Below are 23,957 nucleotides of genomic sequence, written 5' to 3' on the forward strand. Positions count from 1 at the left end.
AACTGGTCTTTATTCTGAATAAGCTATTCCAATTATAAGTTCACCAACATTTTTCAGCTGTACAAAATATGCAATTTCCTTTTCTTGTTTTATATAAAAAAAACTTGTGCCTTTGGCCCAAAGCTGCTGTGATTTTCATTTGGATTGTATATTTGCTTTTGACACTGTCTTGCAAATGTCTGATTCGACTGAGTAACACTGTCCTCCTCAAGAATCTAGATGTAAAATAATACAAAATGCTGTTTTATTTAATTTGTTATGACAAATTTCAAATTAGATTCATCAGGTTGAACACTGGTCATTGGCTGTAATAATAGACAGACTGAATGATTGATTAGGTGGCTGTCAGCAAATTCATCATATAATCATAATGAGAGGATCTGTTCTTAGCAGATATTTATCTGTCTGTCTGAATGCATTTATACATGCAAAGATAGGTAGGTATGGGATTAACAGATAGGGAAAGCCTTCTCCCAAGAGAAAATCTTGGACATTCTCTTATGTTTGAAGGCAGTATGGGGAAGTTTTTTTAAAAAATGTTTTTAAATGTTTTATTATGTTTTTATATATGTTGGAAGATGCCCAGAATGGCTGGGGCAACCCAGTAAGATGTGCGGGGTATAAACAGTAAAATTATCATTATGGAATGAGACATCCCTATTTTCATTGGATAAATGTTGGACGATATGGTGAACAATGGGAGACAGTCCTATGCGAACTCTTTCCAAGTTCGGAAAAGCTGTTTTGGAATAAGAGCAGATTTATTGATCACTGCTGGCAATTAGGGTGGTGGGAGTGGTAAAAGAAAGCCATTTATCTCCGTGAGAAGTCTAGTTAGGGAGAAGTTTTGACTCCCACTGCAAAGCTTCACAGCAGTGATCTACTACTGGGGCTGGAGAGCCATGCAGCTGTGGCGGAACTGGGTCCATTTCATTGGCAGAGCATCTGCTTAGCACATATAAGGCCTCAGGTTCAATCCCCAGCATCTTCAGGTAAGGCTGAAAAAGATTCCTGCCTGAAATTCGAGAGAGCTGCTGCCAGTAAGTTTAGACAATACAGAGCTAGACAGACCAAAGGTCTGGTTCAGTATAAGCCCACTTGCTTTGTTCCCCTGCCCTCCAATCTATCCCCCTAACTAATTCTGCAAGAAGCTTCTACTCTCACACCTTGATCAGATGTAAGTGCAAGTTAAAGGAGGGCAGGTACATACGTTTGCTGTAAAAGAAACAAGCAAAAGTCTGAAGAATAATTTGTGACATACTGTGCATAAGTTTTGTAGGCCACAATCAACTGTCAGATAAATGATCTAGATCTGCAAGCCAATGAAAGAGCCACAATGTATTAGTTAGTCTTTGAGATGCCATGGGACTCTTTGTTATACGATGGTACCTTGGTTCTCGAACTTAATCCATTCCGGGAGTCCATTCAACTCCTGAAACCATTCCAAAACCAAGGCAAGGCTTCTGATTGGCTGCAGGAGCTTCCTGCACTCAGGAGGAAGTAGCGTCAGAAGTTCGGCTCCTGAAAAACGTTTGCAAACCGGAACACTTATTCCGGGTTTGTGGCATTCGGGAGTCGATTTGTTCGTCAACTAAGCCATTCAATAACCAAGGTACGACTGTATTCAGGAGCTTGTGCTCCAACAGGTTTCCCTATTGGGACCATTAAGTTTCTGTGCTTTGGTACAATCTGTTATATAGCATGCTAAAATAATACACAGCATTTTCAGATTCTCTTTATCAGTTCGCATCCAATTATTATCTCATTCGGGTTCTTTTTTTATTGTTGGCCTTTTCTTTTCTACATGTCACTTAAAAACTTTCGGGTTTTAAGTTGGATAAAAATTAACTGGAGCAATTTTAGATGTCCAGTGCTGTCCAGAAGGTCATTCCTTAACATATATTTGGTATAATATTAATGGTAAGGTAAATACAGAAAAAAACCACCATGAAATAAATCTAGCCACCAATATAAATGATGAAATACTTATAACTTCCCACATTTCAAATGACGCATTCTATCTTCCTCTAAAAGTCTACAATAAACACGACTGTAAAGAAACATCAAATAATATTCAATTAAAAATCTATCATAATCATCTGAGATGCTTCAATAAGGTCAGGATGAACAGTACACATTTTGTAAATAGCACTCTGATGAGTTGTATACAAATCTAATTTAATTAGCACTTTCTGAATCTTTGTAATGATGCAAAATATGGGCACAATCCAAGCTCTTTAAGCACTTTTAAGTGTTGCTGATTTAACAGCACAGAGCTAAGCAGCTCAAGTTCTCCTATTGAAATCAATGTGGCTTAAAAGTAGCAAACTTTGGCCGTATTGTAGCCTATATGTTAATACATTTTCATAACAAATTAAACAGATTACACAACAGAATGACCTGAAAGCTTTAGTTTATTTATCTTTTCTTAGATATCAACAGGGTAACAACGCAACAAAATTCCTGTGCTATACGCCAGACATCATTTGCAATCTTTATATGTTTGATACGATACATTATCATGATCCGCTGGCAGAATAAGAGCATGCAAGTTAAACTTGAACCAAGGTCACACAAATAACAAAATCACTTAATTCACAATCTCAGCATCCTAGAGAAACTCACACGGCCAATAGTTTTGAATCATTTTTAAATTGTCTCTAAACTTTTCTCTAAAGCCATAATGAAGCTTTAAAACATGGACATTACTCATACCGGTTCTGAAAGCTGCAGCTGCATAATGCAGGACAACAGTTTCCCTATCCTATCAGTTTACAAAGAATATTTCTTATTGCTGATATGTTGTCTCTCTTATCTTAAGATACCGTAGCATTCCATTTTGAACAAACTGATTAAGTGAGCATAAGCTTCTGATAAACAGTGGTTATTTTCAGTGCAGTGAAAGAGCCCATAATCAAGTTAATTTTTTAAAATATCTTGACTAGCCTGACAAATTATGCCCATTTTGATCCTATTGCTTGGATTGTGATTCTGTTTAGGCTTCTTGTGTCATAACAAAACCGAAACACGTGCACAGCGCATAAGCATTTGTTTGGCACATACTACCTAAGAATGTCATGAAATTTTGGGGAACACCACACTGATTATCTAGTACATCTAAGATCTAGAGGACATGCAATCTGCTATCTTCTAAAGAAAGATAACTATTGTTTTGAATGTGACAGTCAACAGCAGTAAAAAAGAGAAAAAGGTGCTGGAAAACTAAAAACAGGAGGAGAAAATAAAAAATCAAAATGTGAACAAGACAAAAAAATATATAAAATTTGTTTTCACAAAATAGTGTTTATACTTAAACAAATGCACACAATCATTTGGGGAGCCAACTGCTACTTCACAGTGCAATACAACTAAGTTGTGTGAGATCTAAACCATTACAGCACAAATAATACTTGCCCTCCCTCTCTCATTAACATTCTTTCAACCATGGCTTTCTAAAAAGAAAAAAAATATGAATTTGTAAAAAAAAACCAAAACGCATCATACAAGCCGCAATAACATCACACAGTAGCTGAATAATTGACAGAACTCTTAGATCTCGTTACTAAGTATACTTAACTTTCGTTTTGTTTTGTAAAGCCATTGTTTTTACCTGTAAAATGTGGCTTCCCAAATGTGACTCAAATACTTCAGTGGCAAGTGCACTGGGGCTTCTCCTGCGCTGGGCACCTATAACTGAATAAAAAAGCAATTATGTTGCAATCTCTACACATTCAGTCACAATGCATCCCTGATCTGAGACCAATTTATTGTATGTATTATTCATTAAAACGTTTTGTTCAATCTCACATTTGAAAACCACTATTAAATAAAACACTTGGGGGAACACCACACAGCTCAACAGAACCCTGGTTCTCCACTTGCCCCTCAGTGTGCAGGGATATACCTACTGGCAGCACAATTGGCCATTGCAGGGAATGGGTCACAATGTGCATGTCTTCATATCCTTGTTTAGATCTCTTCCTCTGCTTGGCCATGTTGGATGAGCTCCTGAACTCACGGGGCTTGACACAGCAGTGTGGGAAGGCTCAAAACGCATGCAGGAGTATAGATCTCCCATTTCCATCCTGGTGATGTGCTTATGTACACAATTGTGTGTGCACAAGGAAGAGGGAGTTGTGGGGAAACAGAGCTCTATGGGGTCCCCCTATGCCTGAGCACTGTGAACATACAGGGAAGAATCATTACTGACAATAATTTCTTGTTAAGGATTTGGATTGAAATAGTGAGATTGAATTGGGGGGGGTCTAAGGATCTAGGATTTGAACAGTCTTCTTCTTCTTCTTCTTCTTCTTCTTCTTCTTCTTCTTCTTCTTTAAAACAGACTTCATCTCAGGGATCACACCAGCAGAAATATTTTGAGGACAGGACTGAATTAATGGGAATATAAAATAAGTCCAAATAACAGTATGATACATGTTTTGCAAGTCTATGTATCCAAAGGAATCTGTGGATGTACAAAACATTTCTAAAATCATCAGGGATGCCCTCAGACTAAGGGTCAACATTAAACACATGCTTGATAATGTGTGTCATTCTTTCACTAAAACAAACAAACAAACAAACAAACAAACTTTATATAGTAGCCATGGTGAGGAATGAGACAGACCAGGATTCAAGACAATGGTGTTTGGGATGGTGAGCAAACATTTCCTCCCATTTCCTCCTCCCATTTCCCTCTCAGGGAAAATTCTTCCGCCACCAAGCCACAATTCGGCCTGGAAAACTGAAACAGTGGAAATGGCTGCTTCTGTCCCATGCCGAATAACAGCTGTGTGTGCGTGCTTGTAACTAAAAGAAGCCACAATGAAAGAAACTCACAATACCAAACAACACATTTAGTTTATATGTTTTTTGGTGCCAATATAACCTGGGCATTGCCCCATCTCTTTGTTTTATCGTGGCTACATATTTTGTCTCAACCCTGCGTCTTAAAAGCCAAGGAACTAGGTCCCATCTAAAAATTAGGGCCAGGAGTTTTTAACTCTTTCTCTGACTGACAGAGAAGCAACCAGTTGCTTTCCTCCTGACTAAGGCTCATATTTGCAAAAGAAAGCTGGATCTGGCTGGAACATAAGTTGAGTGGCAACTGCAGTGGTGGATAGGGGAAGAATTGAGTGCGCTGCCTTGATTTGCACAAAACAAGCAGGGCCAGGATTTTAAAGACACAAGGTTGAGATGGAAAGTGCAGTTCTTCCCTGAGTTGCAACGAATGTCCTTCTGAAGAACTTCCTCTTCCCATGCCCGATGACACTATAAAGGCTGCTTCCTCTCCCACAAAAAAGGTACAGCACAGGGTGCATTTGTTCAAAGCAAATGAAGTAGATGAGCAAGGCTTGTCACTTCACTAATCCCAACAGCTATATGTATCTTGATCAGGGTGGGGGAAGGGGGGGTGCCAATTTTCTCTCTAATTTCACACCTTCATCTCCTATGCTTGATGCATTTTCCCAAACTGTCTGTTATAACCGTCTAGAGAAATATTTATTCAAAAGCCAGGACAGCCAGAATGCACAAGAAGAAACAACATTTCTGGGAGTGCTAATGGAGAGAAGTTAAGAGAGCTGTGCACCAAGATGTCTTGCAACATCAAAGAAGATGCCATCACACAGTGCACAGCTCTCAAAACACACTGTCAGAGAGTTGCCCTCCCCACACACTGAGCACCCTGAATGATTCACTGCAAGAAATTTGGATCCAACCTCTTGGAACATGTGGTAAATCCATTCGAAGCAGCAAAACTGTTTTGATCATACTACCAGAGTAGAAACGTGATAGGAGCCTAGTTCTGATGCAGCACCACCACATTCAAAACTATTTTATTTCCAAGTATTAATTGTGGTGAAGATTTTAAAACTATATGCAGTGGATCATTAAGGGGTGCACAGACAAAGAATAAAACATTTTACTACAGAGTTTGATTTCACACGATCCCCTGACACTGCATGAAGAAACAAAATGAGGTGTCACAAACAAAGGAAGTTTGCTCCTTCACCTTATAGAGAGAAGGGAAACTATGGCTAGCTGGGACTCATGCTCAGTTAAGGACATAGAGCTCTTACATGTGTGGGCTTCCACTTCTGTGGAAAATATATGCTTACAAACTCCCTTGGAAGTGAACAGAAAAGGCCTTGTGTGGGTGGAGGCTGCAAGTATCCACTCTCATGTCTACAAGGAACTCCTGGACCCAAGTGAAGGTTTCCAGCATGCAGAATGCTGTTCTAATGGAATCTAGTCTTACTACCAAATGTTTAATTACACAACCCATATAATATGTGGCACTTAACAGCAAGCCCAAACATAAATGCACCTTATATAAGCAGGAGTTATTGTAATACATAATGTCTTGTTGGTACCAGTCTGATTATCAATCAATCCAGTGAAAAGAAATTTTAGAGCAATGATTTGTAAGTACGCTCTATAATATCAAACGTCAAATCTGATCTCTGCACACAAAGACATATGACACCTACTGACAGGAGACTGGGGATATTGGTTTAGAAGTGTAACATTACGGATGTTACATGTAATTTATTTGCAGGAAGCATTGCACTGTTTATATTGAACAACAAATTTACTGCTGGAGTAAAGTAATAGCCAGCAAAATTAGAGATGGTGAACCAACACTTTGTGTCATCTTCATCTGCACTTAGAAAGGAAATCAAGGTCATATATAAAACCAGCTCAGTCTTTCTATTTTATATAGGAGTATTTATTGAAACAGTACTTTGGGAGAAAAACAATAGATTTTTTTTAAAAAAAAAACGTCAGAATCATTCATTTCATAGAGGGGCTGAACAGAAATGTCACAGTAGTGCCTTGTTTCAAAGTAATCTCTTTTATTTTGTCTTTTCGCTCTACAAGATGATTTCCACTTCTCTGATCTTGAGTCATTTTGCTCTTCCCTGATTCCGTCACTCATTTCCCCCCCCCCCCAAGATAAATTAACTTCTGCAGTTTCAAGCATTTTTGGTGAAGTGCAACACAACTTCACAGCATATTAAATTAGATTTAGTAGGGTTGCCAGACACGAAAACAAATGGCCTTCCTTCCCTTTTCAAAACCTTTCACTATAAACTCTATCCCCCATAAGAAAGCATTAAAAAAAACCCACACAGTCAAAGAAATCCTTTCTTCTTTTGGTTTGTTGAGAAAACCTCCCAACACTCTTTTTAGTTGCCTGTGGAAACTGCATGTTTGTTTAGGAAAGCTTTCACTCTTTTGATACAGCAGTATCCTGGGAAGGATGGCAGGATATTAACATCAAGTCTGAACACTGTTATAGAGCATCAGACTATACTAGCTTGCAAAGCAGAGAGACCTAAATCTGTTGTCTTGATACCCACCCCCCTGCTTCTGATCCCTAAGGTTCATGTTTATGACATTTGCAACATCTGCTACAAATGCTGAGGTAAGTCAGGCACAACCTTATTACTTCCAATCTAATGCTCTCTTAATCCACAGGGCTTTTGTATGCCACAAGTATGTCAAGAACCACAGGATCTACATGGGGAAGGATGCAGTACATGCATTTCTGAGATTCACAGTCCACAAAGGCATGTTGTAGTTTTAAAGTCCTTTTAAATCTACTGTCCCCTTTGACCACAATTCATCACTCCCTCCAGTGCACGCCCCTCACCTCAAAAATAAAATAATTATGACAGATATTATGACATTTCCAGCACACATGCCAAATGCCTGTGTGGCATAATTTAGCTTATTACTGAAGGATGTTTTTTTAAAAAAATGTTAATGACATTTTAGTGAAACCTTGTAAACTTTTGAAAATTTCTTTTTTTAACAACTTGTCATTTTTCAGCTAGAATTATTTTGTTTATGTGTTTATATTAAAATGTTTGGGTCCCATTTCTGCCCTTAGGGCCCCCACAATAGCATACAATCCTATTGAGGATGTGGTGGCACTGTGGTCTAAACCACCAAGCCTCAGTCTTGGGCTTGCCAATCCTAAGGTCAGCAGTTCGAATCCGCACGAAGGGGTGAGCTCCTGTTGCTTTGTCCCAGCTCCTGCCAACCAACAGTTCAAAAGCATACCAGCACAAGTAGATATATAGGTACCGCTGTGAAGGTAAATGGTATTTCCATGTGCCAGAAGTGATTTAGTCATGCTGGCCACATGACCTGGAAAATCTGTCTGCCGACAAATGCCAGTTCCCTCGGCCTGAAAGCAGAGACGAGTGTCACACCCCATAGTCAAATTCGACTGGACTTAACCGTCCAGGGGTCCTTTACCTTTTACCTTACAATCATATTGAAAAACTGGGCCCAAACCAACAAAATAAATTTCAACAAGAATGTTCTACACCTAGGCAGAAAGAACCAGGTACACAAATATGAGATGCTGGACACTTGGCTTACCAGTAGTACATGTGAAAAGGACCTATCTAGCGGTCTTAGTAGACCACAAGCTTAACATGAGTCAATTTTCTTCCCAGTCTTTGTTGCCATTAACTTTTCAGAATATCACATTTATGTGTGTATGTTTTTAAAGACATTATGATCACTGACATCAGCTGAAATTTGTATGCTAGGCTGCATAAACAGAAGTATAGTGTCCCACTCTCTTCTCCCTTGATCAAACTACACCTGAAATACTGTGTCCAGTTCTGCACACCACAATTTAAGAAGGGTATTGAACGTATGCAGAGGAGGGCAACTAAGATTATCAAGGATCTGAAAGCCAAGCCTTATGAGTGAGTTGGGTATGTTTAGGCTGGTAAAGAGGAGACTGAGGGGAGATATAATAGACATCTTCAAGTATCTAAAGGGTTGTCACCTTCGGAAAGTGCTGGACTCGCCTTCCTTTTAAGCAGAGGGTTTAAGCAGACGTTTTTAAGTGGAGGTTAGATGGCCGTCTGTCATGAATGCTTTAGTTGTGATTGCTGCAAAGCAGGGGGTTGGACTAGATGACCCTCAGAGTTCCCTCCATCTCTACAGTTCTATTATTCTAAAAAGAGAATAAAAGTGGGGTCATGGAGGAGTATTTTCATACAAGAGAATGTACCAGGCAATGCAGAAGAAAGCAAAGAGGTACAGAAAAACAGCCAATATATGGAGATAGCAGAAAGGGGAAATGGCTCAAACAAACAAATATTAAATCAAATGGGAGGTCATCTGAAAAGGGGGGTTTCAATGGAAAGTATGGAAATGTAACTATTGGCATGGCACCAAGAAGTGATGTACTACATGGTTGTGATAGAGATGCAAACAAAGACATCACATTTCTACAAATAACCCCAAACCTCCCTTGCCATAAATTATCGCAACTTTGCTTCCCCCTCCTTCCCCCTTGATGCATGACATACTTCTTGATGAGCCATAAAGACAATTATGTCATCTACTTCTTGTCCATTATAACGTTTGGCTCTGTTTTTGTAATCGTCTATAAGAGTGCCTTCCGTTTGCCAAGAAAACAATCAAGCAACCGTTGATTGGAAACCATGCAAACAACCCATTATATAGCAGACTGCAGTATGTGTTTTACTATGTGAGAGGTGTGGTAAATATCTCTTATGCCTCCACTATCTTCAGGAGGCAGCAAACATCCACTACTGTGTCTTTGTAGTCAATGAACTCCTGCACACAATGAAATCCTGGTTTAATGAACCGTGATCTATAGGAGTTCTGTCTACCCCTTTTGATCACAGTTTGCTCCTCCCTTTGTGCGAGCTGAGAAACAAGCCACCAAGCCACAGTTAACCATAGCTTCCCATTATGTTTCAACCAGCAAACTAGGATTAATGGCTTTCCAGCAAGCCAGGACATGAAGCTGTAGTTTAAAGCTGACTTACAAATCTTACAGATTTGGAAGCCATTGCCATAGTTTCCAATCCAGGTGTCATGGGAAGCTGATGTTACCTGTAGCTCAAGTATGAAGGGAGGAACATAGCAATGCTCTGTAAATGCTTGAACTCTGTTGGCTCCTCAAACATGATCATGCCTTTCCATAGATAACCTGAATGGCTCTGCTACTCAAAACATTCACCTTTACCTTGTTCCTTAAAGAACTGAGTTGAAGGCCCCTGGATTGATGGCTTCTGTTAATTTGCTTCTCTTGTCATCCGCCTCATGTCTACCCTACCAACCCTCTTCCTGGTTTATTTGCTTTGAGGTGAACCAATATGTGGGGGCATATTGGCCACCTTGGAAGTAAAGCACATTCAGTTTGCAACTGGACAGTGGCCATTTTTTCCCCTTCATTTCAAAAACAGTAAATCATATGAAATTACAAATTAATGTTGCCATTATATGGAATTATAATCCAAGCAGATAATTTGCACTGAAACTGGGCCCCCAAAACAACAGAACACTTTACAGTCTTACAGCCATAATTAAACCTTATTATTGTACTTTATGAATTCTTAAAATTCCTACCATTCAGGCAGGGGAAGTTATAATGAAGGCTAATAAATGAAGTGGGACAATCAATCAACATTTTGAGGAAGAAATATGCATCAGATGCCAAAACTGAACTCAGTATAATTAACCCAAGGTTCTCATAAGAACTGCCTTTGCAACAAGCCAATTATTTTTGCTGGTTTTCCAGATGCTCTTTTATCTATTCATAATGGATTGGGCGGGAAGGCAAAATGTTACTATTTTACCTAAAATAAAAACAATGAAGTTTGAAGAAACCATCATATTTACATATGTTCAATCCATCACAGATATGGGTTTGAGACACTACTGATGATCCATGGGAATTATTTCAGTCTACATGACAATAGAATAAATCGTTTTGTTGATTATTCCAGACTCTGTAGCAACCTTTGGGGTCACTACTAATAAAACATGACTACATACTACATTAAAAAAACTACCCATTGAGTGTACAACTCCTTGAGTGTGTTGGTTTCTTTTTACCAGAACAAGAGTAGCCTTTGGAGACTGCTATTCGGTTCCTTGGGTGTTGTTATATTTTTGTTTGTTTGTTTGTTTGTTTGTTTGTTTGTTTGTTTGTTATCAAAAGCCCTATAATTTAATAACATAGGAGAAATAAGGAAATAAAATGTATTCCCTATATTTCCTTATTTCTCATAAGGAAATAGTGGATGTTATGTGTTGTTCTTCAAGGGGCAACGTTTATCTCCATTGTTTCCTTATCTCCTATAAAGCTACTGGGGGAATTGTCCAGAGGTATTGAACAGGATGACAGGAATATGGTGACGGCTCCAAAGTCTACATTTCATTGACTGAAATCCAAGAACAGTTATCTCTGTCTTAAATCACTATATGAGATCATGGTTGAATAGATAAAAGTAGTTCAGATGGAATCCAGAGATGGTATACTTCTCTCCCACCCCTTTCTTTGTGCTTTGGGTACAGCCATACATTTAAACATTCAATTTGGGTCTCGGAAAACTCTTCTTATATGAGCATCCATCCACCTATTAAGATCAAAGTTGCCTTATTCAAGATTCCATTGTTTAATAAAACCTGTTACCCCTTCCAGTTTGGTGTCATCTGCAAATGTGATGGCCATCACCTCAATTCCTTCATCCAAGTCGTTTAGAAAGATGCTGAACAACAATGGGCCCAGGACAGAACCCTGTGGCACTCCACTTGTCTCTTTGGGTTTGCTCAGTCAACCAACTACAAATCCACTTAACAGTTACCTCCTCCAGCCCTTATTTTACCAGCTTCCTCGCAAGAATATCATGGAGGACTTTGTCAAAAGCCTTCGTGAAATCAAGATACCCTATGTACTTCCCACTTATGCTAGAAAACCAGTTGTTGACCCAATATAAATAATAAACCACTCTCCATTAGCTAACCCATATTACCAAGGGTATGGAAGTAATATTTTGGTTTCTTCCAAGCCTCTAGCTTCCTAAAATAATCCTAGAAGCATTCAGAATATTGATGCTGCCATTAACAGAAATAATTGTCTTCTGAATGGCATATATTTAGATTTTATTCACTAACAACAGTTCTGCAGAAACGGGGAAAATACAGCATGATATTCCAAAAACAATCTGTTTCAGTTTCTGGCAGAGAGCTTTAGAATGGAACATGATGCATTTAACCCCTGTTCATCTTTTTCTCTCAAACACTGTCAACAAATTCCCTTTTCCTACCACCTACCAAAACTTAAGCCTTACATTCCCCCCCAAATGGTTAGCAGTGGGGAGCAGTGATGGACCAGGACTTGGGAGTCACTATTGAATGGATCTTGGTCCTTCCTGCAATGGTCTTCTTCTGACTGGCACATGATAATACAGTGTAGGGCTTCTCCTCACTATTGTAATAGAAGCAGCAAGTTCACACACACAGAGGTGCTGTCCTATTCCCTCTTCCTCAGTTCCAAAGTCTTCTTTATGATAGGTTTGAGGTATTGGTTTACAGCCAGCTAGCCAGATAGTTGGGCACAGCTGAAGCTGGGGAGCTAAGTCAAAACATGGTTTAGCTCCTGGCAGTAGCAGTAGCAATGGCAGAGCAATGCACCCACAATTCTACCCCATGCCCCACCTTTAAGCCATGGTTAGGTTCATTTATGGTTTAATATGACCTGCAAATGAGACCTATGTATGAGGTGGAAATGTGTCAGCATTCTGCATTTACTTTCATTGGATCTCACCTTCCATGTGATGATGCCCAGTCACCTACTGTAGATTTTATTTATGTAGCAGAAATGCACAAGACACTAGTACAAGATTCATGGTGCTACATACTCTCTGAACAGGTTAGCAGGCTAGTGCTCCCCCTTCAACACATACATATTTAGAAATATCCCTAGAGTATCCTGCTCAGTCTATTCTATAATGATGATGGGCTTTACTGTGTTTATTGTTAGCCCATCTGGACAACAGATGTGGTACTTAATGGCTGCAGTGTTTCTTATTATAGCCCAGTGAATATTTTTAACTGAGACAATGGTCTGACTGACCAGTCCTTGGAAATATAGAGACTTATACCTAGTTTACTTATGCATACACAAGAAAAGAAAACTGATTTAGGATTTATTTATTTTTTTACCCATATTGTGGCTGAAAGCTTTGAACAGACCCAGTGCATAAAATTTGCATCAGTCAAGTACTGATCTTGACAAGCCTCTATTGAGTCCATTAAAAGAAGGAAAGCTGCCTGAATTTCAAGCTTGGAGGCCTCTAATTACCTCATGCTTAAATTTAACTACGAAACTCAGATAAATTGCTGCATTAAAACTATAGACGATTCTCCACCTGATTTGTGCTGGTGAATCTACAACTATGTGATGCTGATCCTAGTGAGACATCCGCACAACCTTAGGGGATTAAATTTGAACCTACTTCTAAGCAGCATAGAAGGGTGATTTAGTTTCATTGATAAAGCTATTGGAGATTATATTGGCTGAAAAGCAATACAGCTATCATAGTCAAAAAGAACACTGGTGGAACTGGAGCATCATAGTTGATGAACAACATATCTAATCAGATGTAAGTCCCATTGAGTTGAATGAGCTTTATTCCAAGAAAAGTGGGTTTAGGATTGCTGTCAAAGTCACTGACTACTGTATTGTATTTGTACAGTGCAATCCCATAGATGACTACTAAGAAGTAAGCCCCACGGCGTTCAATAATGCATACTCCCAGATGATTGCAGGCTTGACCTTTTAATTCTTATTTTGTAATTGTTTAGTTGGTAATTTGAGCATTTTTTGAAAAGATACTATATAAGACTTACAGACAAATTAAAAGTAAATGGGTGGCATCCAACTAAGTCATACATAAAATGGGAATACTCTAAGAATGACCAGTGCTGGATACCACCCAATCATTTTTTTCCCCACTGTGTTTCGGTTTCTGCTCGGTCTGTTACATTCCTCAGGTAACAGCTGCTGCATATGGGAATGAAGGGGTAGGTTTATGCAGAGGTGTAACTTATTCTTGTACCAATCTGAAAAGCCCCATCTGGAATCCCACGGTATCCCAGTGTCATTAATGTGTGGGATGAATTAACAGCAAAGACTATGTTCCTAACCACCAGTGTGTTAACTTAAAACTGTACATGTAGCCAGACTAAAAATGTTCTGTTTAACTAATTGCTAAAGATGACAAATGCTGAAAATAAACCTAACTATTCTGCCATTAAAAACATCCATATTTTATCCAGTGAAAACCACATAGCAGTAGTTTTTCCATGCCAATATTATCCTGGGCTATTTATCTAGTTACAAACTTCTACAGACATGAAATATTTTAAGAAGTTCTCTGGAAATGGCCTGAGGTAATTTCAAACTTAACAGACCCTGTCCCACCAGAGCTCATTACACTGAATTTTATAACAAAGTACCCTCTACTTAATTTTCAGAGTTTAGCCAGGCGTACCAGAAATGCAGCTGCATTAAGTGCAATTAATGGTATAATAAAAGCAGTAGAGGGCTGTTTAACACTCAAGAACCAGCAGTAAACAGAGGCTTCATGTTCTCTAACAGTCAGTGATGTGTCAAAGTGCCAGAAGTAAAGGATTTCCTCTACTTAGAGAGAAAAGGAACATTTCCCACTGAAGACAAAAAGTATGCATTTGTAAATGATCTAAAAATGATCCCCTCCAGTTATGCCACCAGCATTCCTCACTCCCTTTGAGAAAGTGTACACAACAATAAACCCATATTCCCTTCAGTGAGAAAAAGAGGCAAATTCAATTTCATAAAAAGAAGACTAACAACAAGTGACTAATATAACACAGAAAATGCCACTCTTCCCACTTTACAGTTAATATAAAAGGAGGCAAAAAATATCACTTTTGCCAAATGAATTAGTAATAAATTTTGTTTCGTTTAACATAAAAAATAAACTGAGTAAATAGCAGGTTTTAAAACTGATAGTAAAATTATGATGCTGACCTGCCTGTGATTAGCAAACTTGTTTTTTTGGGAAAGCTTGACAATACAGAATTATAGGATCTGAATACAAAGGTGAAACCAATTATTTTGAGAACTGTAAGAGCCTAATCAACTTTTTTTAGGCGTTTGTGTTTTTTTATAACTTTACATACAACATATTCCCAATGGGTCATGTTTGGTAACATCTTCTTTATTAGATTCAATTAAAAATGACAAAGTCATGAGCAATCAAACATAACACAGGTAATCAACAAGACAGTACAGTCATACCTTGGAAGTCAAATGAAATCCATTCGACTTCCAAAACGTTAAAAAACCAAAGAGGGCTTCCGATTGGCTGCGCCGCCTCCGGAAGTAATATTTAGCGCAAAATCAGTGTGTAGATGTTGACATAAAACTTAAAAACATAAAACATAAAACTTAATTAAAATATAAAAATAAAAATACATTCTGGACAGACAAGGATAACTTAACGATAAGGCATTTTGTTACCCCACTAGTCTTGATACTATAATCATGGCTATATAGTTATATAGTTTTCAGGAGCTATAACACAAGGAGCAGTTATGGAGGACTACAAATCTGGAATTCAGGGCAAATATTTAGTCAACATTCATTGCTCATTAGGAATGCCAGAAAAAAAATGATTTTGGGCCCTTTCCAGATGAAAGTATTACAAAGGAAATACTTTCATCTGAAAGGGGTCCCATAGTGCTTTTGATCAGTCTTAATGGGTAATGAAACAGGAGCTAGAATCCTGCCATTTTTATACGTGTGGGAAGCCACCCAGAGTGGCTGGGGCAACCCAACCAGTTGGGTGGGCTATTAATAAAATAGTTGTTGTTGTTACACTTTTTGTATTCTGTGTGAAATGTTCTGTACAGCTTATTTCTGGTCTATTGGCTATAATAAACGGCTGATGGTGAGATAAAAGTATTTTGGCATTTGGAATGCTCATTGTTACTGAGATATTATGAGGGATAATACTTTTGAAAATTAGTATTTGTTCCTATTTTCCTAGTTTGAAGAGAGAGGATTCCCCCCATGTGGCAAGACTATCCACTCTATATCCATTCTGTGGGGCCTAGATGTTGCACTATTAGGATACTATTATAGTAATAACTAAAACATCACATTTATTTTGTTGTCAAGGAAAGCCTTGGAGTTTCATTAAAAAATACGTAAACCCCTTTCATCACTGAAGCATGCCAAAGTATGTCATAAAATGAAACTTCAATACTAAAGTGCTTCAGGGTGCCATTTAATTTCTATAAAGGCTAATGATGTTAAGAAAGTCCAATGTCTTCAGGATGCTTAGAACTTGCTTAAAACCACCACAGCAGAACAGAACAGAACAGAACATTCTAGTAACAGCTAGAATGCAAGCTATAGAATAGGAAAGCCTCGAACAATGTGGTTGATATGCCAATGTGGTTGATATGCAGGGGCAAGGAAACCTACAAAGGCCGAGAAGACCACACTGGCAAAGAAAAAATCTTGTTGAAAGGAGGGCGGGGGAAGCACTAACACTCGGAAAACAAACATAAGTTTCAAATAAGATAAATTGTAGTCGTATTCGCGAGGAGACCCATTTGCCCCTTCCTTCAGGTCACAATACCGTCAAGTAAAAACTGTCCTTAACCGACCTCCTATTCTTTTTTTAGATATAGGACTATAGTGTTTTTTCATAAATTTCACTGTACCCCATCAAATATTGTTGTATGCAATGGAAGGTGAGATATAAATATGTTAATAAAATGTGTTAATGATAACAGGCAACCTCCCCCCCCCCCAATAATTTAGTTATTTAAAGTGTTTCTTACCCAAACTTAATTACATAAGGCAGTTTCAAGTTCACAATATGACTAAAATCAAGGCGAACTAGTCACAATCGGGCAACTGAAACCATAAATATTGGCATAAGAGTCCACTAAAAGCCCAGGTCTTATCCTGGCATCTAAAATTTAAAAGAGTAGCTCCCAGCTGTAGGGGAAGAAAGTTTAAAAACTGGGGTGCACCATCAAGAAGACATTGCCATATAGCTTAAGATAGTCCAGCCAATGAAGCCTCCCCCACAGATCTTTAAAATAGGCAGGTCTACACAGGAGACATTCTTTCCAATATCCTGGCCTCCAGCTGTACAGGGTTTTGTAAGTGAGCACGAGTACCTTCAAGAGGGCTTGATAACCTATGGAGTCTTATAGGCAGTCAGTGCAGGGCTTTTCAAAGGAGCTTGCAAATGAGAAAATGCCAAAGCATTGTGTGTACAGTGTTTCCTTATATTTCTCTGCACCAAACTTCTGATTGCTTTATCCCTGGCAACTGGTGTTCTCTAAGTGGGCAACTGAGAGGAAGAAGGGTCATACACTTCAGAGCTACATTCCCAAAGATCGTGGGAAGCAGCACTTCCTCAGCAGAGGAAGATAGCCATGCCTCTAGTGGAGAGAAGATGCAGGGGGCGGAGGAGGCAAGGCAGTGCCAGGACACCTTGCCGGAGCAAAGCGGGGAGGAGGGAGGTCCCCCGTTACCCAAGCCTTCCTTGCACAGAAAGCTTCCGCACAGAGAGGGGAGGCGCAGACTGGGCGTCAAGAAACTACTCTGCTGGGGAAGGTTTAAGGACCGCCCACTCTCAGATTCTGCCAGTGAATGAGCAAGACACGGAATACAGGCGCTATGCATTCTAAAGGTTTTTATCACTAATAAGAAAGCTTTAGAACACACTTCTGAGGCATATTGCCTGATTGCCCTCGAGCAACCAACCAATACTTTTAACATTAGCAGTTCACTGAGGTGAAGCCTCAGGCGTTGTCAACCCTCAACCAAGTTCTATGCTGCAGCAGCCATTGAATGAGATCGTCAGTCTAAGGCTTTGTCATCACCATCCCCTCCCTTCTACAAGCCACCACAGTGGTAGTGGAAATTGGCTGCCAGTTTACTGTACAAACTTCATATTGCTAAAAAACCGCAAAAACAATCCATTTTCTACCTATCTAGTTTGAATGCCAGGGGATTTTAGGGTCTGTCACTCAGCAGTGGAAGCCTGCACTATGTAGATCAGGTCTGGGCAAACTTGGCCCTCCAGATGTTTGGGGACTACAACTCCTATCATCCCTCGCTAACAGGACCAGTGGTCAGGGATAATGGGAACTGTAGTCTCAAAACATCTGGAGGGCCAAGTTTGCCTATGCCTGATGTAGATGAAACAGTTTGTGCTGAAAGCCTCTGTGTGTTATGCACTCCAAGGGTCCACATGTTCAAATAATGGTTGGAAAGAAGAAGAAGTCCCAGCAAAAGAAGAATGGATACAAAAACTTATGGAGTATGAGGAAACGATGAAACTTACCAGAAAAATAAAAAAATCAAGATAACTTTTTTAAAAAGAAATGGTTTATGGAATATTTACAAACTGTAAAAGGATAAGAACTTTGGCAGGATTATTGTAATTACCTGCAGTTTTATAAGAGTATATATTTAAAGCAGATGAATAAATGAGCCAATTAAGTTAATTTGGATATGCAGAAAATATTAGGAATTTAAGGAACCGCAGAAAGAGAGGCAAGGAAGTCAAGTTTTGAAATGCCAAAATGACTGTAAAATTATTGAAACGTATAAAACTCAAAGTGGCTGTCCAATGAGGCCTTACAAATAGCGGGGGAGAGAAGGCAAGCAAAATGCAAGGGAGATCGTGAAACATACAGGAAATTGAATGCAGATTTCCAAAGAATAGCAAGGAGAGACAAGAAGACCTTCTTAAACAAGCAATGCAAAGAAATAGAGGAAAGCAATAGAATGGGAAGAACCAGAGATCTGTTCAAGAAAATTGGAGATATGAAAGGAACATTTCGTACAAAGATTTCCATAATAAAGGACAAAAGTGGAAAGGACCTAACAGAAGCAGAAGACATCAAGAAGAGGTGGCAAGAATACACAGAGGAATTATACCAGAAAGAAACGGATGTCTCATATACCCCAGGTAGTGTGGTTGCTGACCTTGAGCCAGACATCCTGGAGAGTGAAGTCAAATGGGCCTTAGAAAGCACTGCAAATAACAAGGCCAGTGGAAGTGATGGTATTCCAGCTGAACTATTTAAAATTTTAAAAGATGATGCTGTTAAGGTGCTACACTCAATATGCCAGCAAGTTTGGAAAACTCAGCAGTGGCCAGAAGATTGGAGAAGATCAGTCTACATCCCAATTCCAAAGAAGGGCAGTGCCAAAGAATGCTCCAACTATCGCACAATTGCACTAATTTCTCACGCTAGCAAGGTTATGCTTAAAATTCTACAAGGAAGGCTCAAGCAGTATGTGGACCGAGAACTCCCAGAAGTGCAAGCTGGATTTAGAAGAGGCAGAGGAACCAGAGACCAAATTGCAAACATGCGCTGGATTATGGAGAAAGCTAGAGAGTTCCAGAAAGACATTTACTTCTGCTTCATTGACTATGCAAAAGCCTTTGACTGTGTCGACCATGGCAAATTATGGCAAGTTCTTAAAGAAATGGGAGTGCCTGATCACCTCATCTGTCTCCTGAGAAATCTCTATGTGGGACAAGAAGCTACAGTTAGAACTGGATATGGAACAACTGACTGGTTCAAAATTGGGAAAGGAGTACGACAAGGCTGCATTTTGTCTCCCTGCTTATTTAACCTATATGCAGAATTCATCATGCGAAAGGCTGGGCTGGATGAATCCCTAGCCGGAATTAAGATTGCCGGAAGAAATATCAACAACCTCAGATATGCAGATGACACAACCTTGATGGCAGAAAGTGAGGAGGAATTAAAGAACCTTTTATTGAGGGTGAAAGAGGAGAGTGCAAAATATGGTCTGAAGCTCAACATCAAAAAAACGAAGATCATGGCTACTGGTCCCATCACCTCCTGGCAAATAGAAGGGGAAGAAATGGAGGCAGTGAGAGATTTTACTTTCTTGGGCTCCATGATCACTGCAGATGGTGACAGCAGCCACGAAATTAAAAGACGCCTGCTTCTTGGGAGAAGGGCAATGACAGGCCTAGACAGCATCTTGAGAAGTAGAGACATCACCTTGCCAACAAAGGTCCGTATAGTTAAAGCTATGGTTTTCCCAGTAGTGATGTATGGAAGTGAGAGCTGGACCATAAAGAAGGCTGATCGCCGAAGAATTGATGCTTTTGAATTATGGTGCTGGAGGAGACTCTTGAGAGTCCCATGGACTGCAAGAAGATCAAACCTCTCCATTCTGAAGGAAATCAGCCCTGAGTGCTCACTGGAAGGACAGATTGTGAAGCTGAGGCTCCAGTACTTTGGCCACCTCATGAGAAGAGAAGACTCCCTGGAGAAGACCCTGATGTTGGGAAAGATGGAGGGCACAAGGAGAAGGGGGCGACAGATGACAAGATGGTTGGATAGTGTTTTCGAGGTTACCAGCATGAGTCTGACCAAGCTGCGGGGGGCAGTGGAGGACAGGAGTGCCTGGCGTTCTCTGGTCCATGGGGTCACGAAGAGTCGGACACGACTAAACGACTAAACAACAACAAATAAAACTCAAAATCATATATAAAAGATATATTTAAAAATATATGTTCAGATAATGGAAGCCCATCGCCATATTGTTTTATACACCCTTACAAAATTGCCATTGAGCCTATGAAGTTCATTTTCTGGAAATCTGCCATCTTAAAAAGTTTTATTCCTCATGGCCATCACTTATTGGAAACTGGCATTCTCCACAACAGAGAGGGCTTAGCATGTCCTACAGCATGATGCTACTTTTCTTCATTAGTCTAAAGTGATGGTTCTCAAAGGGTGCAGGTCACACTCACTGGTGTGGCAGGAGAGGATGGCAAGTGTGACAGGAAGATTAAAGGACAATCAATATTTTATTTTGGGAATGATTCATGTTCTTAGGTAGCTGCATTGTTTTATACTTTCTGGGTGTCCCATGATCGTATTATTAGTATTATTTCTTCTTATTTCTTATTTATTTTTCATGGCATTTTAAATGTTTTCAATATTCATATTTTATTTGAAAATTTTCAGTGGAAAAGCTGAAGAAAAAAACACACCCCAAACACAAAGTGGTTGTGTTCTATGTCATAGATCAAACACTGCTAGGAGTGTTCCAATGTATTTCTTTTCAATAAAAAAATTGTGGTGCAAGCAAATTTTTATTCTAAAAGTGTGGCCCGGAAAAAAATGTTTGAGAACCACTGGTCTAAAGGGATCCCTCCATCTCTCTGTCCTTATTTCAAATAGCCAGTCAGAGGATCTAGTATACTTCAGCAGAGAGATTAAACAACAATAAAATAAATCATCCCCCCTTGTTGTTTAATCTTTAAGAAGAAGTAAAGGTAAAGGTACCCCTGCCCATACGGGCCAGTCTTGACAGACTCTGGGGTTGTGCGCCCATCTCACTTAAGAGGCCAGGGGCCAGCGCTGTCCGGAGACACTTCCGGGTCACGTGGCCAGCGTGACATCGCTGCTCTGGCGAGCCAGAGCCGCACACGGAAACGCCGTTTACCTTCCCGCTGGTAAGCGGTCCCTATTTATCTACTTGCACCCGGAGGTGCTTTCGAACTGCTAGGTTGGCAGGCGCTGGGACCGAGCAGCGGGAGCGCACCCCGCCGCAGGGATTCGAACCGCCGACCTTTCGATCGGCAAGTCCTAGGCGCTGAGGCTTTAACCCACAGCGCCACCTGCGTCCCTTAAGAAGAAAAGCAATCAAAAATAAATTGAAAGAAAAGAAAAGAAAGCTTCGGTTAATTTTACCTCATTTGCGCTATTCAGGAATAGCATACTATATCGCCATAAAAATGCTTTAAAATAATAATAATCCCCCCCCCCATATATGGGATTTGTTTGTTTATTATTTCTACAGTCATATACTTCGTAACTTAATGCCAGCCTTCACCCAAGTTGGTCTTGGCAAACAAAAAACAAACAAAAAAAACCACACACAAACACACAAAACTACCACCACTGCAAATTTTCCCCAATATGGCTACCAGTAACTACTACTGTATCCTTGTGGAATTATACAGCCAACTAGGGAGCAGTCGTGAATCCATCCAACCATATGGCTGTAAGAGTAGCCAGCCAAGTGGCCATGTAGGGGAATCAAGTATATTTGCTGAGGGCAGGGGGCCCACCTTGGTACAGCCAAACAGCTGTCTACTCTGGGGTTTACATGCCTTTGGTTAAAGGGATGTGACACAGTTAATGCAGCTTTTGGCTGGATTAATTCAATTTATAAAAAATTAAAAGAACCACAATAGAGGCTCCATTTTTTATACAAAATAGGCTTGAGGTACCTGCACCCCTTTAGAATGTTTTAAAACTTAACATAGAAAAGGAAATCCTGTTGTACAATCAGAAAAAAACCAGCAACTTTTCAAAACTCTCTAGGTTCAGAGAACCACACATATGCCACAATTAAATAATGACTCATTCCAACCAGGTAAATCCCTACAGAAATATGCCTCCATGTGATGAATATTCAGATGCACAGGACAGGAAAAACATCTACTTAGTTTTTTCTTAATAGAAAACCCACTTTTATTGGATTTATGTACAAAGGCACCTTCAGTCCCTCACATTTTTTTCTCTCACAGTGCTATTTTCAGCAATTGATTTTAGTGGTTACAGTGTCAGACTAGGACTGGGGAGATGGGACGGGGTTCAGATCCTCACACTGCCATGCACCTTATCAAATGGCCTTGAGCCAGTCACCTTCTCTCTGCCTATCCAGACTTACAGGGTTGTTTTGAGGATTAAATGGGAGGCAAGCCAAGTATGCTACCTTGAGCTTCTTGGAGGAAATTTGAGAAATATACAAAATATATTTATCTATCTAGGATCTCTATCTAGATGCATATATTCTAGAGTTGAAAAGCAGCACAAAGCAAATATACCTGAAATAGAAGGTCATCCGTTTGCACAACCTACTTTCACCTAAATTTTCATTTCAACAGCTCTTATACCATTGTACCTCTCCCCCTCCTCCGCAGCCCTAAAAGAAACAACAATTTGAGGGTGAAAGAGGAGAGCGCAAAATATGGTCTGAAGCTCAACATCAAAAAAACTAAGATCATGGCCACTGGACCCATCACCTCCTGGGAAACCAAAGGGGAAGAAATGGAGGCAGTGAGAGATTTTACTTTCTTGGGCTCCATGATAACTGCAGATGGTGACAGCAGCCACGTAATTAAAAGACGCCTGCTTCTTGAGAGAAAAGCAATGACAAACCTAGACAGCATCTTAAAAAGTAGAGACATCACCTTGCCAACAAAGGTCCGTATAGTAAAAGCTATGGTTTTCCCAGTAGTGATGTATGGAAGTGAGAGTTGGACCATAAAGAAGGCTGATCGCCAAAGAATTGATGCTTTGAATTACGTTGCTGGAGGAGACTCTTGAGAGAGCCATGGACTGCAAGAAGATCAAACCTATCCATTCTGAAGGAAATCAGCCCCAAGTGCTCACTGGAAGGACAGATCCTGAAGCTGAGGCTCTGATACTTTGGCCACCTCATGAGAAGAGAAGACTCTCTGGGAAAGACCCTGATGTTGGGAAAGATGGAGGGCACTAGGAGAAGGGGACGATGATGGCCGAGATGGTTGGACAGTGTTCTCGAAGCTACCAACACGAGTCTGACCAAACTGTGGGAGGCAGTGGAAGACAGGAGTGCCTGGCGTGCTCTGGTCCATGGGGTCACAAAGAGTCGGACACGACTAAACGACTAAACAACAACAACATTCCCAGGTCAGCTACAAATAAAACATTCAAACACAACAGTCAGATTAAACTGAAGGAAGTTATAAAGCACTGCAGATCAAAAACATACTGACAGATCAAAGCCAAGTTCGGTTAACTTTTTTAAAATTAAAAAAAATTGATCAGCAAACGTAAAAAAAGAAAACAACCACAAAAAGTATTCGCTTGGTGCCAGTCAAACCTGTTTGGGGAAAGCACTATAGAAATGGGGCACTGCAGCTGAAAAACTCTGTCACCTGTAACAACCCATCTTGACAATAAAGGTATTATTATTATTAATATTATAATTATTATTATCATCTTCAGAAGCTGTGGGGGGGGGGTCCACAGAAGGGTCTTGAACAATT

General features: G+C 39.8%; 1 protein-coding gene across 11 annotated transcripts in view; it reads right to left on the bottom strand.

The window, feature by feature from the left end:
• The window catches only part of NPAS3 (neuronal PAS domain protein 3), a 637,919-nt gene that overhangs the window by 349,053 nt on the left and 264,909 nt on the right, over positions 1-23,957 (bottom strand). For all 11 annotated transcript variants that reach the window (XM_079954436.1, XM_079954435.1, XM_079954432.1 and 8 more), the window contains one exon: positions 3,611-3,693. In XM_079954436.1, coding sequence (XP_079810562.1) covers positions 3,611-3,693 — 83 coding nt within the window. The remainder of the gene's footprint in view (positions 1-3,610; positions 3,694-23,957) is intronic.

The sequence above is a fragment of the Podarcis cretensis genome, assembly GCF_951804945.1.
Source record: "Podarcis cretensis genome assembly, chromosome: 1".
Lineage (NCBI taxonomy): Eukaryota > Metazoa > Chordata > Lepidosauria > Squamata > Lacertidae > Podarcis > Podarcis cretensis.